This window comes from Balaenoptera physalus, assembly GCF_965194825.1.
Source record: "Balaenoptera physalus genome assembly, chromosome: 2".
NCBI classification, from domain to species: domain Eukaryota; kingdom Metazoa; phylum Chordata; class Mammalia; order Artiodactyla; family Balaenopteridae; genus Balaenoptera; species Balaenoptera physalus.
Genome location: NC_138883.1, coordinates 117,351,260 through 117,365,592, shown reverse-complemented (window position 1 = coordinate 117,365,592; position 14,333 = coordinate 117,351,260). Strand labels below are relative to the sequence as shown.

Here is a 14,333-nt window from a genome sequence, read left to right as displayed (position 1 = left end):
GAGATCATCTCTTCTACAAAGCTTTCTCTTTTCTCTTATCAGGTAGTTTGTTACTCAATCCTCCTGCTCCTACAGCCTGTTACATAGAACCTGAACCTTTAGAAATATGTGTGAATAAATGAATGAATGCATAAATGAAAGATAAGACAAAGAAATAATTGCTTTTCTCACAGTCTTGAATATTATACTGTGGATAGCACAAAAATGTAACATATGCATCCCAGGAGGAGAAACTCATAAAGTCCTAGAACTCAGAGCCTAAAAATTTCTTGAGGGCTTCCCTGGTGGCGCAGTGGTTGAGAATCTGCCTGCCAATGCAGGGGATACGGGTTCGAGCCCTGGTCTGGGAAGATCCCACATGCTGCGGAGCAACTAGGCCCGTAAGCCACAACTACTGAGCCTGCGCGTCTGGAGCCTGTGCTCCGCAACAAGAGAGGCCGCGACAGTGAGAGGCCCGCGCACCGCAATGAAGAGTGGTCCCCGCTTGCCGCAACTAGAGAAAGCCCTCGCACAGAAACGAAGACCCAACACAGCCAAAAAATTTAAAATATTAATTAATTAATTAACTAAAAAAAAAAAAAGAAAAAAGAATGAGGTTCTCATTTAAAAAAAAAAATTTCTTGAAGCAAGCAAATTTGTCTGGCTCTCCTAAGAACTGGCTGATTTCACAGAAGTCTGGGCAATACCACTTTTTATTTAAATAGATACTGGAGACTGAGATAATTTTATTTCCACAATTAGATCAGGAGTTTCCAGAGGACTAGAAACTCTTTTCCTTTCTCTTCCATATGTTTCTTTTTTTTTTTTTTTCTTATTGGAGTAAAATTACTCTACAAGTGAGGAGACAGTAAGGGTCATTTCTAGTAACTACTTTTGTGGACATTTTGCCATCCTGGATTCCCACATCTGGTATAGAACCCCATGCCTTTCAGGCTGCGTGTGACAGTGGAAAGGGCACAATCTGAAGTCAGAAGACCTGGGTTTTGGTTCTAGGACTTCCAGAATATGTGGGTGGATCCAGGCACATTACCTCTCCGCTGAGTCTCTTAATGTATAAAATGGGAATAATGATACTTGTTCTCCCTGCCTCACCACGGTGTTATGAGGATCAAATGTGATTTCATGTGTGAAAGTAACTTACAAATGGTGACGTTCAGTAGAGAAGTAGGTGTCATCATTTAAGTAATTAGAAAGCATCAGCTCTTAGGATGGCTTGGAGACTGGTAATAATTTTTTAGAATTCCCAAACTAAAAACACTGCAGTAAGTAGTGTGGGGAGAAATTATTGATTCCAAAGCATTTCTCTGCCTTGTTCTAGATGATAGCTAATCCCACTAAAGGGTTTATTTTTGAAAGCAAGATTCTAATTATTTTCTAGAGGCAGTGGGCAAAAGGAAGACTTGTTTGTTTAGAATTATTTTAAGCTGGATATGTGGGGAAACAATTTTATTTCTGGACCCTATAATGAATGAGTTTACAGTAATTCAGCAAACATTTGCCAGAAAATGCCTAAAGCCAGCTCTATTAAATAAAAAGAAATGAGTAACATGCTACAATCCACCACACAGGAGCTACAAAAAACATTTCAAGATTTCAAGCACAACTGCATCATGCCCATAGGAGGCCAAAAAAGCCACAGGAAGGGCTTTACCGCTCATCGGAGGTTTGTAGTCGGATCCTAGGTCTGGCAGACGGCTTCCTTTCCCTGCAGACCCTGAGGCTGAAGAAGAAGAACTCATGTCAATAACAACCCAATCCATTGGTGTGACAAGTCTACTTCACAGCTAGTGAGTGTTTTCTACAAAAAAAAATATTTTCAGTCTACTCTGTCCATGAGAAAAGGAAGTAGCACACACACAACAGGGGAAAATATAGCCTATTTGTGCAAAACAAACTAAGGTATAGCCTTCTATGCAATGAGGCATCTGAAAGGCTGACACCTTTGTTCCATGGCTGTATCTAGGGTGTAACAAAGCTGCCCCTTGCTGTTAAGGTTTCTCTAGCCCAGGAAACATTTGCTGAAATACTACCCAGAGCACTTACGGCAAAAGTAGCTTCTCGTGGAAAAGGGACTAAGGGGACCAGTTAGGCTAACTTCTGCATTAAAGAAATGGACTCTTCCAAGGGACCGGCTATGTTGATCTGGCCTAGTGGGTGTCAGTAGTGTTTGGATTCTTTTCTCAAAATATAAAGCTGCCTTTCCAAATATAAAGTTACCCTAAGTGGGAGCAGGAAGGCAACTGGACATTCAAACTGGGTTCTCAGTTCTCGCTCAGTCAACCTAAATATCCAAAGATTAAAAAAACAGTCTTCCCTCTAGTTGCTCACAAAAGACACTGTCTCCTAATCCATCATCATGGAACATAACAAGTGAGGCTGCTGACCTTGGGCTTGGGACCACCTCATAAGCAGGCCTCAGAAAACACAAATATCAGTTTTTTAGAAATTTATATTCTTGGTCTTGAATTTTATTCTTCACATTTATAGAAAAAACTGCCTTGTAAAGCAAATATAAGGAGTCCGTCCCCAGTAAAGCAAAGGTATTCCTCAATCCAAAGTCTGGGGCCAGAAGGCAGTCTCATACTTCTTTTGAAGAAGTTTGCAAGAACTGCAAAGTAGAGCTGTTCCACATAGTTAATACAGCACAGTGCGTAACAGACTGCCTGCACCGGAACACTGGCTCCATCATGCACTAACTGTTTGACTTTTGTCAAGTTATTTAGCTATTATTTTTGGGTCTTAGTTCCCTCATTGTAAAACAGTGATAATAGTGGTACCTACTTCATGAAATGGTTGTGAGGATTAAATGCAAATTTAATCCTATAAAGTATTTTGAATACTGCCTGACACACAGTAAATGTTCAATAAATATTAACTACTAAATAAATCTTTAGGGAAGAATACTATCTTATCCTTTGCAGAGGTAAAGAGCATGAAGCTTCAGAAAACACTTATAAATGAGAGTTATTTCTACAAAATAAAGCTTGACTGGAAATGCGTAAACCAGACGTGTTGCTGTAAAACATTACAGCTAATATCAAGTACTGCTATAAATTATCAGACTTGGAGGAAATGGAAGAAATTAAAATCTGAAGGTTTCTGTATGTAGTTCATTTAACGAATAAATCTAGAAATGAAAACAGTATTTTCTATGTTTCCAGAAGCTCAAAACCCCCGAAGGTAACAGAAGTTCTTGGGTATCCACAAGGGCATATTCTAGAATTTAACTCACAGTCCTTGACCCTTTCCCATTGTCCATACTCATTACTTTATCCCTTTACTTCTGATGCCGTCATTCCTCCCAAATGGCACACACCATATGTCAAGATTCCAGTTTTTCTTTTCACTGTGATAAGCTGGCAGAGATGAAACAGCCCTTGTAAGGCTCTTCATATTTAAGTGTACTTATTTGTCAGGTAGCCCACATTTAAGCCAAACTATCCAGAGTAACATATTATGTAAATAATTGCCAATGAACACACTTTGCCAAGAAACCGATTGGCTTAATTCCTATATTTCTTAACATTTTTCCTTTATATTTAACCTATGAACAAGAAATTCCAGGGATTAGCCAAACACCAAAAATAAATATGGGCAAAGAATTTTAAATACCAAAGGTGCGGTGTAGCTGAGAATTGCACCCTGGCTTATGAGGTGAAGTGAGGGAAGAACAGTGAGCACATTTATATTCTGTGCAGATTCAGTATAGTTACTTTTTTATTCTCATGCTTAAGTCAAAGGTTCTACCATGATTAGGGTGCCTTACACACAGACACACACACACACAGACACAGAGGTATGTTTGCAGTTTCTCTAACATACAACAAAAGGCTCATTGAATGCAAACACATTTCCAAAGCCCTAAAACTTGAAACTTCAAATTCTGAATCTTCCTTGCCATTAACCAAGATCCAAAGACTCTGTATTTCTAGTAACTACTCCTAAAGAATAAAAGCAACCATCAAATTTACTTTTACTGCTCTTAGTATAGAAAACAGGTACCAACTTTAGCTGACTTCCCAGAGATGAAAATCACAAAGTTTAGTTACCTCTCCACCATAGCAATTGCAGTGAAGAGACTACACTGACAATTTCAAGAATGGTGACACTGAGGCCCAAGCTTCCTAAACTTCCACTGTAAACTGTCTCTATCCTCTTTTAAAATAAGCAGATATATTTAAGAGAAGAAATGGAAAAACAGCTCTGAATTAAGCTTACAACAAGAGAATAGAGACCACTAATTTTGTCACAGATAATCATACAATTCAGTAGGGTACATCTGTAGATTTTCTGTTGAGGGTAGGAAAAGAGGGTATTCACTGAATTTTATTAAATTTTTCACTTAGAGATGTTAATAAAATTTTAGATGCTACAAACATGACAAATTGGTATGCTTGTTCTCATCATGGCCCAAATCCCTATCGGTGTCACAGAATTTCAGTATCTTAGCGCAAATGATCATCTGGCCCACATTTAAGGCCAATCTCCTACAGCTGCAGAAGTCTGACTCAGTTTTTTTCCTGCCAGTCTGTTTAGCTCCTAAGGATCAATAGATTCCCCAACTTTTCAGATACTCCAAGTGCCACAAACATGGACTCAACTCTACTGTGGCCAGTAAATATTTGATTTTTAACACATGGTACTGGTACTGATTTTCAGGAAAAGAAAAAACCAAAAAAACCAAAAAGCTAATAATAGGTCACAAAAGAGAGGAAAGGAAAGAGAGGCCATCTACTCATTTACCTTGATCATTAGCCATTTTATCAGAGGAGTCCGCTAACAGGCCAAGCACAGGGGAAGAAAAAAACAAGAGCAAGGATCACAAGCTTTGAAGATGGGACAGGCAGAATTTTTAAAGGAAAAAATAAAAACCCACAAACTTCCAAACACGTTGAGTCTTGTTTTTCATACTAACAGAAAAGAAATCCATGTATGGTTTCCATACTTCCAGACTCAGTCCCCGACTTACTTTTATTCCTAAGCTTACTTGGTTCAATATTTTACCTTCACTTTCTTACCTAGAGTTTTCTCTAAAGGGCCCCTTTTAGTCTCTCTCTCTACAAAGGTCCATGAATAAGCCTTTCAGGTTAAGAGCCTGCATGTGTTGAAAGAGAATCATCCATCACAATAAACATGCTACTCTGCTGTATGGGAACCAAGAGAATCCCATGTGATCTGACTGGTAAGAACTTTTAGATCACTGCGATTCATCTGCCTCAAACAGCCCGAAGTCAAGAGTTCCCCTGTAAATTATATGGTTAGGTCAGTAACCTAGGGAACACTGATTTGGTAGTCAGTGGGTGGGATCATTTTGAGATAAATGCTCACACTGTGGCTCATAAGCGCACCATCGGGACTTCCTGTATCATCCACAGTCTCTACATGCTAAAGTGACATGTGCATGCATAGCTCCACTCAAGAGACACACAATGAAACACTCTGTTTGGGAGGCTTTACCTTTGGGTGTTCTGAACTGGACAGCTTCAGACATGGGCCCCATGCCCTTTGAGTTCCGAGCTTGGATTTTGAAGTAGTATGGTGTGTCAAGTGTTAATTCTTGTATCTGGTGAGTCAGCCTGTTTCCCACAACAGGCTCAATAACCCAGTCGTGGATCTCTGCATTCACGTCCGTACTGTAATATATGATGTAACCTATCCAAAGGAATTAATGGGAAAAGGAATCTTATTCCTGCTTTTTCTTTTGCAATCAGTTAAGTCAATAAAGATATGTTACAGCATATACAAATAGAGAACTAGTTACAGATTAAATTAGCAATGGTAAAATGCATTTTAAATGCTACACTAAACATAATATAGAGAAAACTACAATTTCAACAGTGCCAGACTGTAAGTTACCATCTATATCTGCAGCTGAAGTAATAAAAGTAAAGATAAAAATATAGGGTTAAATATTCTCATAAGCTAGGAAATTATATAAGGAAAATAACCTAATCATCATTCCAACACCCTATACTTCAAGGGTCTACAATTAACTCAATGCAGTTTTGAAAACTAGTAACTAGTAACGGCCTAACAATGCTATATATATATATATTTTTAAATGTGTTTATTTAATTTATTTATTTTTGGCTGCATTGGGTCTTCGTTGCTGCGTATGGGCTTTCTCTACTTGTGGCAAGCAGAGGCTACTCTTTGCTGTGGTGTGCAGGCTTCTCATTGCGGTGGCTTCTCTTGTTGTGGAGCACGGGCTCTAGGCACGTGGGCTTCAGTAGTTGTGGCACGCAGGCTCAGTAGTTGTGGCTCACAGGCTCTAGAGCATAGGCTCAGTAGTTGTGGTGCACGGGCTTAGCTGCTCTGCGGCATGTGGGATCTTCCCGGAGCAGGGCTTGAACCTGTGTCCCCTGCATTGGCAGGTGGATTCTTAACCACTGTGCCACCAGGGAAGCCCAACAATGCTATTTTAACTCTCACCAATGTGATTTCCCAGGAGACAAACTCCTAGGAGATGCGCAGCCACCTCTGCTAAATTCTCCCAAACTTGGGGTGGGTGAAGTCACAGTGAAACGTCACTTGATACATCCACCAGAGGGCACTCAATCTCCATGGTTGAGGCAGGAAGAACCACAACCACAAGCCTACCTGACCTACACAGTGCAAAAATGCACTGCATCATTACTGGTTTTAAAGACAAAACAAAATGTAATCCATGTCAAGTCATGCTTAATTCCTTTATGGAAGAGGCACATTCTAAAACCTAAATTAAAAATTTCATAAAGACTTGGGATTTATGGAAAGGGATTCCTATTGAAAGTCAAGGCAGGACAATGCTGAGAAAGGCCTTCAGTTTCCTTAGGCTGCCTTATTCATACAAAGAAACTTCAGGAGGCAAACTCCTACTCCACAGCATACACCTACCTGGAGCAGAGGCAGGTTTTCCCTCCCTGATAAGGCCAAGGAAGGCATAGTGCCCTCTACTCTGAAAAAATTCAAGGTCCCTTCAAAGGCCTAAGCCGACTGGGACTTTTAACTCTAGTTGTAAGAGCACAGGAAGCTGAAGTAGCAGCTCTGGGTGAAAAAAGAAACTAAAAGCCTAATGGGTTTTTTTGGCTTCTGGGTAAAAGAACTGAGTTTATATTTATTGGGTATTATCCTGTAGAATTAGGCAGGGTCTTTAATCTCAAAGCTGGTCATCTAGTCAGAGATAGAGAAGAACAGCTTTCCTGAGGAAAATAAATATGTCCATAAGTTCCACTATAACCAAAGGCTGTCTAGTGCAACCCATGACCTTCAGACTTTCATGCAACATGGGTCAGAACAACCAGCTAGTGAATCATTTTTATGTCACTAAACAGCACGTCCTTGCTCCACCTTCCAGGACCATCATGACTCACAGCACCTCATAAAATGGCCAAGACAGCCTTAAGACCCCCACTTCTCCTAACAAGGAGGCGCTCTCCTGGAATGCTTCTGCCAGGCAGGGACAGGGAACAGTCACACACTCAAAGGCATCTTAGGCCTCTTACCTGTAATTTTGCCATTGGCTTCAGAGGGAGGCTGCCAATTTACAATTATGGTCCTAGGTTTTCCCTCTTTACTCACAACTGTCACATCCTTGGGTGGAGAAGTAGGAACTACAAAATAATAATACTTTCAGTAATTCCCGTCCATTTCAATTTAATTCACCCTTTCCTCAACCCTTTCCATTTAGAAGGCACAATGAAGGGCAGAGGCAAAAAAGATAAAGCCTCCTGGCTTCAAAGAATTCATTGTCTATCTATAAATAGCTCCAATGAAAAGAAGAATATGCAAAGTACCAAAGAGGAAATACCACACCACGAGGATACAGAATAGGCATCCAGATGGGGAGGTCAGGGATATACAGGCTAGTTAGGGAAATCAAAAGACATTTGTAGTCCCTGCTTGATAGATCAGGAGACTGAAAATGAGAAATGTTATATAATGTGCCCAAGATGACATTTTCCCCCCAATTTGGATTGTTTTGTTAGAATACTTTTAAGTATAAAGTAACTTTCTCTCTACCTATAGTTGGCTCTCTAAACCAAATACAATGTTTGAAAACCACCATTCCCCCAAAGAATAAATGATTTACAAATTGATGCTTTTTTTTTTATGTTAAGTTTACGCTGAAAAGATACTGTCAACTATTGAAGGTTACTGCTCTGAAATGTAAAGCTGTTTATGGAACAGAAAAACCAGTAAAATAAAAATGACAGTGCATCTGTATTTCCATGTTATGGCTGAAAACTTTTAATGTACTAGTTGGAAAATGAGCAAAGTAAGTATATCCTTAAATTTACTCTTCTCTTCCTAAAATACTGGAATTCTCCTAGTATAAAACGGAAGGGAGCCCAGTGAAATGCAAACTCCTGATGGAGTATCATTTATTACCTAATGGGCTGGAATGAAAGCACAAAGGTATTCTTAAAACTGGCAAAGAAAGCAAACTCAAGGTCTATTTAAGCTTTTGTACATTATATTTCTTTCTCTCCAAATCTATCCCCTTTTCTCTGCAGGAAATTCAACCAACTGTGAAGATAAAAAGACATTAGGGCCAAACCCAGTCTACAGAGACTTTATAGCTCCATTTTTTTCATTATTCATTTAAAAGAGAGAAAGAAATAGAAGGGTGGAATAGACAGAGCCTCCCAATGGTAACACACCTCCCCATGCTAGGGAAGTACAAGGGGCAGAAGGGTAGGTCTATAAGTGAGCAAAAAGCAAGCAAAATCTTAAAATTGGATGGCTTGCTTCCCCCTTGATTTACTTAGCTGTCTTTTTTCTTTCATGTTTACTTACAGACAAAAACCCTAAGAATACTCCAGTGGGAGATTTTATAAGACACTAACCAGTTTGCAAGAAAGCTCCTAGGGCAGGCTTGTGGGGCTCTGGTAAAGTGCTGAGGCTCTAGCAAGCATAGCATTGGTGAAAGGCAGGCCACTTCATCTTTTCTATCTCAATTTCCCAGTAAGGCAAGGTTAATAACCGTTAATTCCTTACATCTACACAGTGCTTTACAATTTACCATGTACTTTATTTATAGGGTACTTTATTTTACCCTAGAAAGTAGGAAAGACAGAGATCACCCCTCTTTTATAGATGGAAGAAATAGATTCAGAGAGGCTGGATGAACTGCTTATGATCACAGTCAATAGATGGTTGACCTTGGAATTGAACTCAAGTCTCATGACTCCTAAAATCTAGTACACTTTGCATTATATTGTCCTGCTATTTGCTGATGTTCTTGTACAACGATGAAAAAACATAATTCATCAGCTGAAAAAGCAAACACTGAACTCCAGCTGTAGCTGCTCACTGTGTTCTGTAAATATGTCAATTCATGCACTCAATTCTTTCCTTGGGTAGTAAAAACAGGTGATGAGATGTCTTATGACTTGAGATATGGCCCAACATTAGCACGGACTTTCACTGGCTTTCACATCTTGCAAAGAGAAGAAATGCCATGTGACAAAGTTCTGACAACACATACCTAATTCAAAAGTGGTCCCATGTGCTGTCATACTCCATGTGCTTGATCTTCGACCTTTGGTCACCATCACAGAGAATTCATAGAGTGTATTTGGTTTTAAACCAGTCACCAAATAACTCAAAGTCGTTGCATTAGCATTCTGGAAATATATGAATCAAGAGCTTCAGAGTCAGAAAATATCAACAATTAGGTTTTCAACCAGAACAAATGTGCCAGTACCTTATACTTGGTGTTTGCTGGGATGTTGGTTTTCCATCGGACTGTGTAGTATCGGGAGTCTGTAATCTTCTGGTGTTTGGGCAGTGAGTTGTCTGCCCACGTAATCCTTATGGTGTCATGACTCAGAATGGAAGCCTGAACTCCCACTGGTGGCATCATGGGAGTAGGATCTGGCACTGGAGTGTATGGAGCATTAATAACAAATAAATCAACTTCAGAAGTGTCTGGGTAAAAAGTAATTAAAAAATGGAAGTGGCATTTTAACATAAACAAAAATAAAAGAAAAGGGAAATGCAGGGTAATATAATGGAATGAAAGGTGAGAAATGGAGAAAGAGAAAGAGAATCCAGAGTTAACAGATAACCACCATTCATTTAAAAGAATATTTCCACTTGTGTTCTTTCAGGAAAAAATTGCAGGAAAGCATCTAGAGAAACAGTAATTAACTATTTTCTTCTCCTGTATTCTGTATGTATATTGAATAAGTATATAAAATTTGGTAATCCAGTGATTATATTAATGTATTCAAACTTGAATTTTCTTTTTCCTAAGAAGTTTTCTTTAAATTACTTGAAAATTCTACCTCCTGTCCAAAAAGGATCAGTAAAAGATGAAAACTGCTTTTAACATCAAGGGTATTCTTTCTAAACAAATAACACAAAGCTCATGATCTGTTTTGATATTTCAGTGACTATGGTTGAATTTTGGGGACATGGCTTATCAATGGGTATCACTGGACATGTAGGGGTCCCTACTCTAAAACATGAGTCCTGAATATCAGCCAACAGCAACTTAGCCTGGCCTTGGTATTGGGCGTATCTGATACCCATGCAGGGTCCAGTTCAGATCTGCTGATGTCCTGGGTCTAAAAGAAGTGCAGCAATATGGCTCACATGCAAATAAAGCAAAGGGAACTCAAGGGCATTACTCTTCGTAGAGGAAAGGTAAGCTGACGCCACGCAGGAATATTTCCACACTTTCTCCAGTAGACTTAGAACAACCCACTGATGAATCACAATCAGTTATGGGAAATGCCAGTTATTAAGGGTCTAAGTGACACAGCCTTTGAACTTTAGAAATCAGAGCACTTATTTGATAGAAAGGAAAGTCTATACTCATGTGCTGTCCTGCACCATATGCAACAGACACATTGTCTAAGCTTCATTGTCAAAAGAAAGGTCAGAATGAGCACAAAGGCACCATGAGCCCACGGCAATACAGCAGCATCCATTTGGGCTTTCCCAACTCTTGGCCAGTTTTCTAAGTATATACACACTGATTTATTTTAAGTGAAGGTTTTAAAGTGGGTTTCCCACATAGTTACAGTGACTAGTCTTTTCTATAACCTAAAATCTGAAATGGCATGGGCCTTGTTTATGAATAATTGCCAAGCTAAAGAAATAGTCTCCATTTGTGTATTTCCTACACAATGAAGACTAAAAATAACACAGGAACAGTATACGTTATAATCAAGGGCTTTGTTCAAAGATCAGGACACATGCCAATTAGTTACAGAAAAGGCACCTTCAGGTGCAAACATCACCAAGACTTCTTTGAGAACTTTTTTCTTATTTGTAACAACTCTTGGAAAAGATAACTAGGTTACATGACTTATGAACATTTCCCCTTGTATATTTCTAGCCATGCTATATTTTTAAGTCACATAAAAGAAAATAATTCCGAATTTGTTTTTTTTCTATTATAGACTGATTTAAGAAAGTAGCAAACCGCTTAAATATTCTTTTTCACCTTACTTTTTTTCCTTTCTGAAATACCAAAGCTATTTTTAAGAGAACTTATAAATTGTAAGCACACAGGAGCAGAAGACAGGACAGAACTATCAAATATGTAGCAATGGTGCTGGTGTTTTTAAGTAAAAGCATAAAAAAAGGGGACAGAGATTATCTTTTTAAAACGAATAATGCCAAATCCATACTATTATGCAAAGTATCCAGAATACATAGCAGGCAATACAGATTCACAATTTTGAGAAACAAATAGAAAAGAGCATTTCTGAAAATGCTAAATTCTTCGGTTTTCAGTACCCTTTAGAAAATTTTGCAATTCTAATATATTCACTTCAATGAACTTTCTCATTCAAATCTAAATCACGTTTTCCATAATCTACAGACATTTTACATTATTCTTTTAAAGATATTTTAAATAGATTAAATTACTAAGAAAAATAATAAATATTTGGTCTCTTTTGTAATAAATGTACAGTTGATCAAATGGATAGTACATATGACTTCATACTTTCTATAAATATAAAAAGCACATAGAAAAATACCTTCCCAACTCAGGTGACTAATAAAAAAAATGTTGGATTCATCAGTCATATACATTTATTACATCAGTAACCTATATATTTCCTCAGAGATATGGAGATCCTTTCATTTTTTTTCTCATTTTAGTTATAACTCACATGACCAAAAGATGAAAAATTGTTTTTATTTCTCTCACAACTATGCTTTCTAGATCCCAACATATTAAAAACATGTGTTACACATTTACATAGATTTGTTTACATGACAGGACTGTTAACATTTTCTAAAAAGCAAAACAGGGATTCATAGAACTTTCCATTTTTGAAGCCCATTTATTTTCCTATTTGAAGCCTGTACCATAAATTGCCATATACTTTTCCTTTCACTGATACCTATGGGGTAGGCCTCATGCCAACATTCTACTTAAGCTGCTGGAAAAAATGCTGAAGACCAGAGATGGACGGGGTACCTTACCTGTGTGAGGTCTGGTCACAGCACTCTCATAGAGGGGGATACCTTCACCCACATTGTTAAACGCTTTCAGGGTAATCACATAGTGAGAGCTGGGATCTGAAGGAAAGAAACAAGTGGAAGCACTTAAAAAAATTCTCACTACAGAATTAAAAAAATTCACGGGTGACGATGCATAATCGTAATTGCAAAAAAAGCCAGGAAAGATTTTTACATTTTTTATGTGGGATTATTCTGGGGGTGGGGAGGTATGGAGATGGCAGCATACAGAGTATATAGAAAAACTGGCTGGGATAAACTTCCTGGAATTAGTCCCAGGAGTCAGGTTGACTGTTCCTGAATCCTCTCTTGGCTTCAACTAATCAATGGTTTAGTTATGTTATTGTATAGTGAAGAGCTTGGATTAAAATGAATAAATAAGATTTTCATGTGCTGGAAGACCATAGGTGGCGCTTGGAATCAAACAAATCCCTTTTCTTCTCAGGAGGACAGCAATTGGAACAGTCAAGCTAGACAAGTAGGAGATAAACTGTTAACTCAGTAACTGCTGAAGATCCTTAACTCTCTGGGGTGCCTCCAAATCCAGGAATGCCAACTTAATCTAGCCTTCATGCAGACTTCTTGGTTGGAAAAGACATGGCCCAGAATTTCAACCAGCTAGGAGGTGATGCTGCAGGAAACGTAAGACTGAAAGAAACACTCCTCCAGGTGATCATATAAAATGCTGCTAGTTAGACTTGGTGAAAAAGAGAGGTATTAAATAGTTGGAATAGTATTCATTCTCCTACTGGCTAAGGCAAATCAGGAAGACTCTATCACATTCCTGATCCAGGCAAGGTTTAGTATGGGTACTTCAAAAGTCTAGCTTCAGAAATGAAGACTTGGGCTCCACTGAAGTGTTGCAGGGGGAGAAGCTGACCCATAACACTCACTTCTGGCAAAGTTGGGTAGATTTCCAAAGTGGCCACACCTCAAGTGGCCTGCATTACTTTAAAAGCTGCTTGGTGGCCCGTCCTCTAGATACCAGTGAGCAATATGTAAAGGCACCTGGTCTTCCAATGTGAGAAAGAATTGACAACAAATGGAATCAACAAGACTTAGTACTTGACTGGCAGGAAAGGGTGCTGATATGGGCAACATGGTGGAAGGTGATGTCATTCACTGAGATTGGGGACAGAGGCAGAGCAACTACGATACACATTTTCCAGACTTGATTCTAGGCTCCCTTCTATTCCTACTCTTCACTCTCTCCCGATGTGCTTTCATTTATTTCCTTGGTTGGATTAGCATGTATGTGCCATCAAGTGCAAACTAGTCCTGACTTTTCTTCTGAGCACCGGACCTCTATGTTCAACTGTCCGTCTGGATTTCCACTTGGATGTCTCAAATCTCTCTCTCTCTCTCCCCTTTCTCTGCTCCTTCAGCTGCTCCAGTTTTCCCTAGAGTTCATAAATGGCATGACTATGCACCCTGCTGCTCAAGTCAGAAACCTGGGAGTCATTAAGACCTCTCCCTCCTCCCCTACGCAAATGATCAAGCCTTGTTGATTATACCTACTTGCCTCTCACCACTCTGCCTTGCTCCCTGAGCTCCATCTTTACTGGTCATCTCTCAGTTCACTGAGCACTATGTGCTCTCTTACTACTGGGCTGCAACATGTGCAGCTGTCCCTTATGCTGGGGACACATGCCACCCTTCTTTACTTAGACAATGCCTATTCATCGGAAAGGGCTCTTCCCAGACTGGATTAGCCTCTCTAGTTACATAGCCTGTGGCACCTCATTTCTCTTCCTCAGCACTCTAAACAATTTCAATTTTTTAGAAATTGTATTATTTCTAATAATAGGGATCATGTCTGTTTGATTCTTTGCTCTGTCTCTAGCACAGGGTCTGGGGTATTTGCTGAT

At 39.1% G+C, this 14,333-nt stretch overlaps 1 protein-coding gene across 11 annotated transcripts in view; it reads right to left on the bottom strand.

The window, feature by feature from the left end:
* The window catches only part of NEO1 (neogenin 1), a 247,610-nt gene that overhangs the window by 22,537 nt on the left and 210,740 nt on the right, over positions 1 to 14,333 (bottom strand). For 9 of the 11 annotated variants that reach the window (XM_082443646.1, XM_082443644.1, XM_082443653.1 and 6 more), the window contains 6 exons: positions 12,430 to 12,525; positions 9,689 to 9,864; positions 9,470 to 9,608; positions 7,485 to 7,592; positions 5,458 to 5,652; positions 1,652 to 1,720 (listed from right to left, as the gene is read on the bottom strand). In XM_082443646.1, the coding sequence (XP_082299772.1) occupies positions 1,652 to 1,720; positions 5,458 to 5,652; positions 7,485 to 7,592; positions 9,470 to 9,608; positions 9,689 to 9,864; positions 12,430 to 12,525 (783 nt within the window). The remainder of the gene's footprint in view (positions 1 to 1,651; positions 1,721 to 5,457; positions 5,653 to 7,484; positions 7,593 to 9,469; positions 9,609 to 9,688; positions 9,865 to 12,429; positions 12,526 to 14,333) is intronic. The other 2 variants (XM_082443650.1, XM_082443649.1) reach the window with 2 other exon arrangements.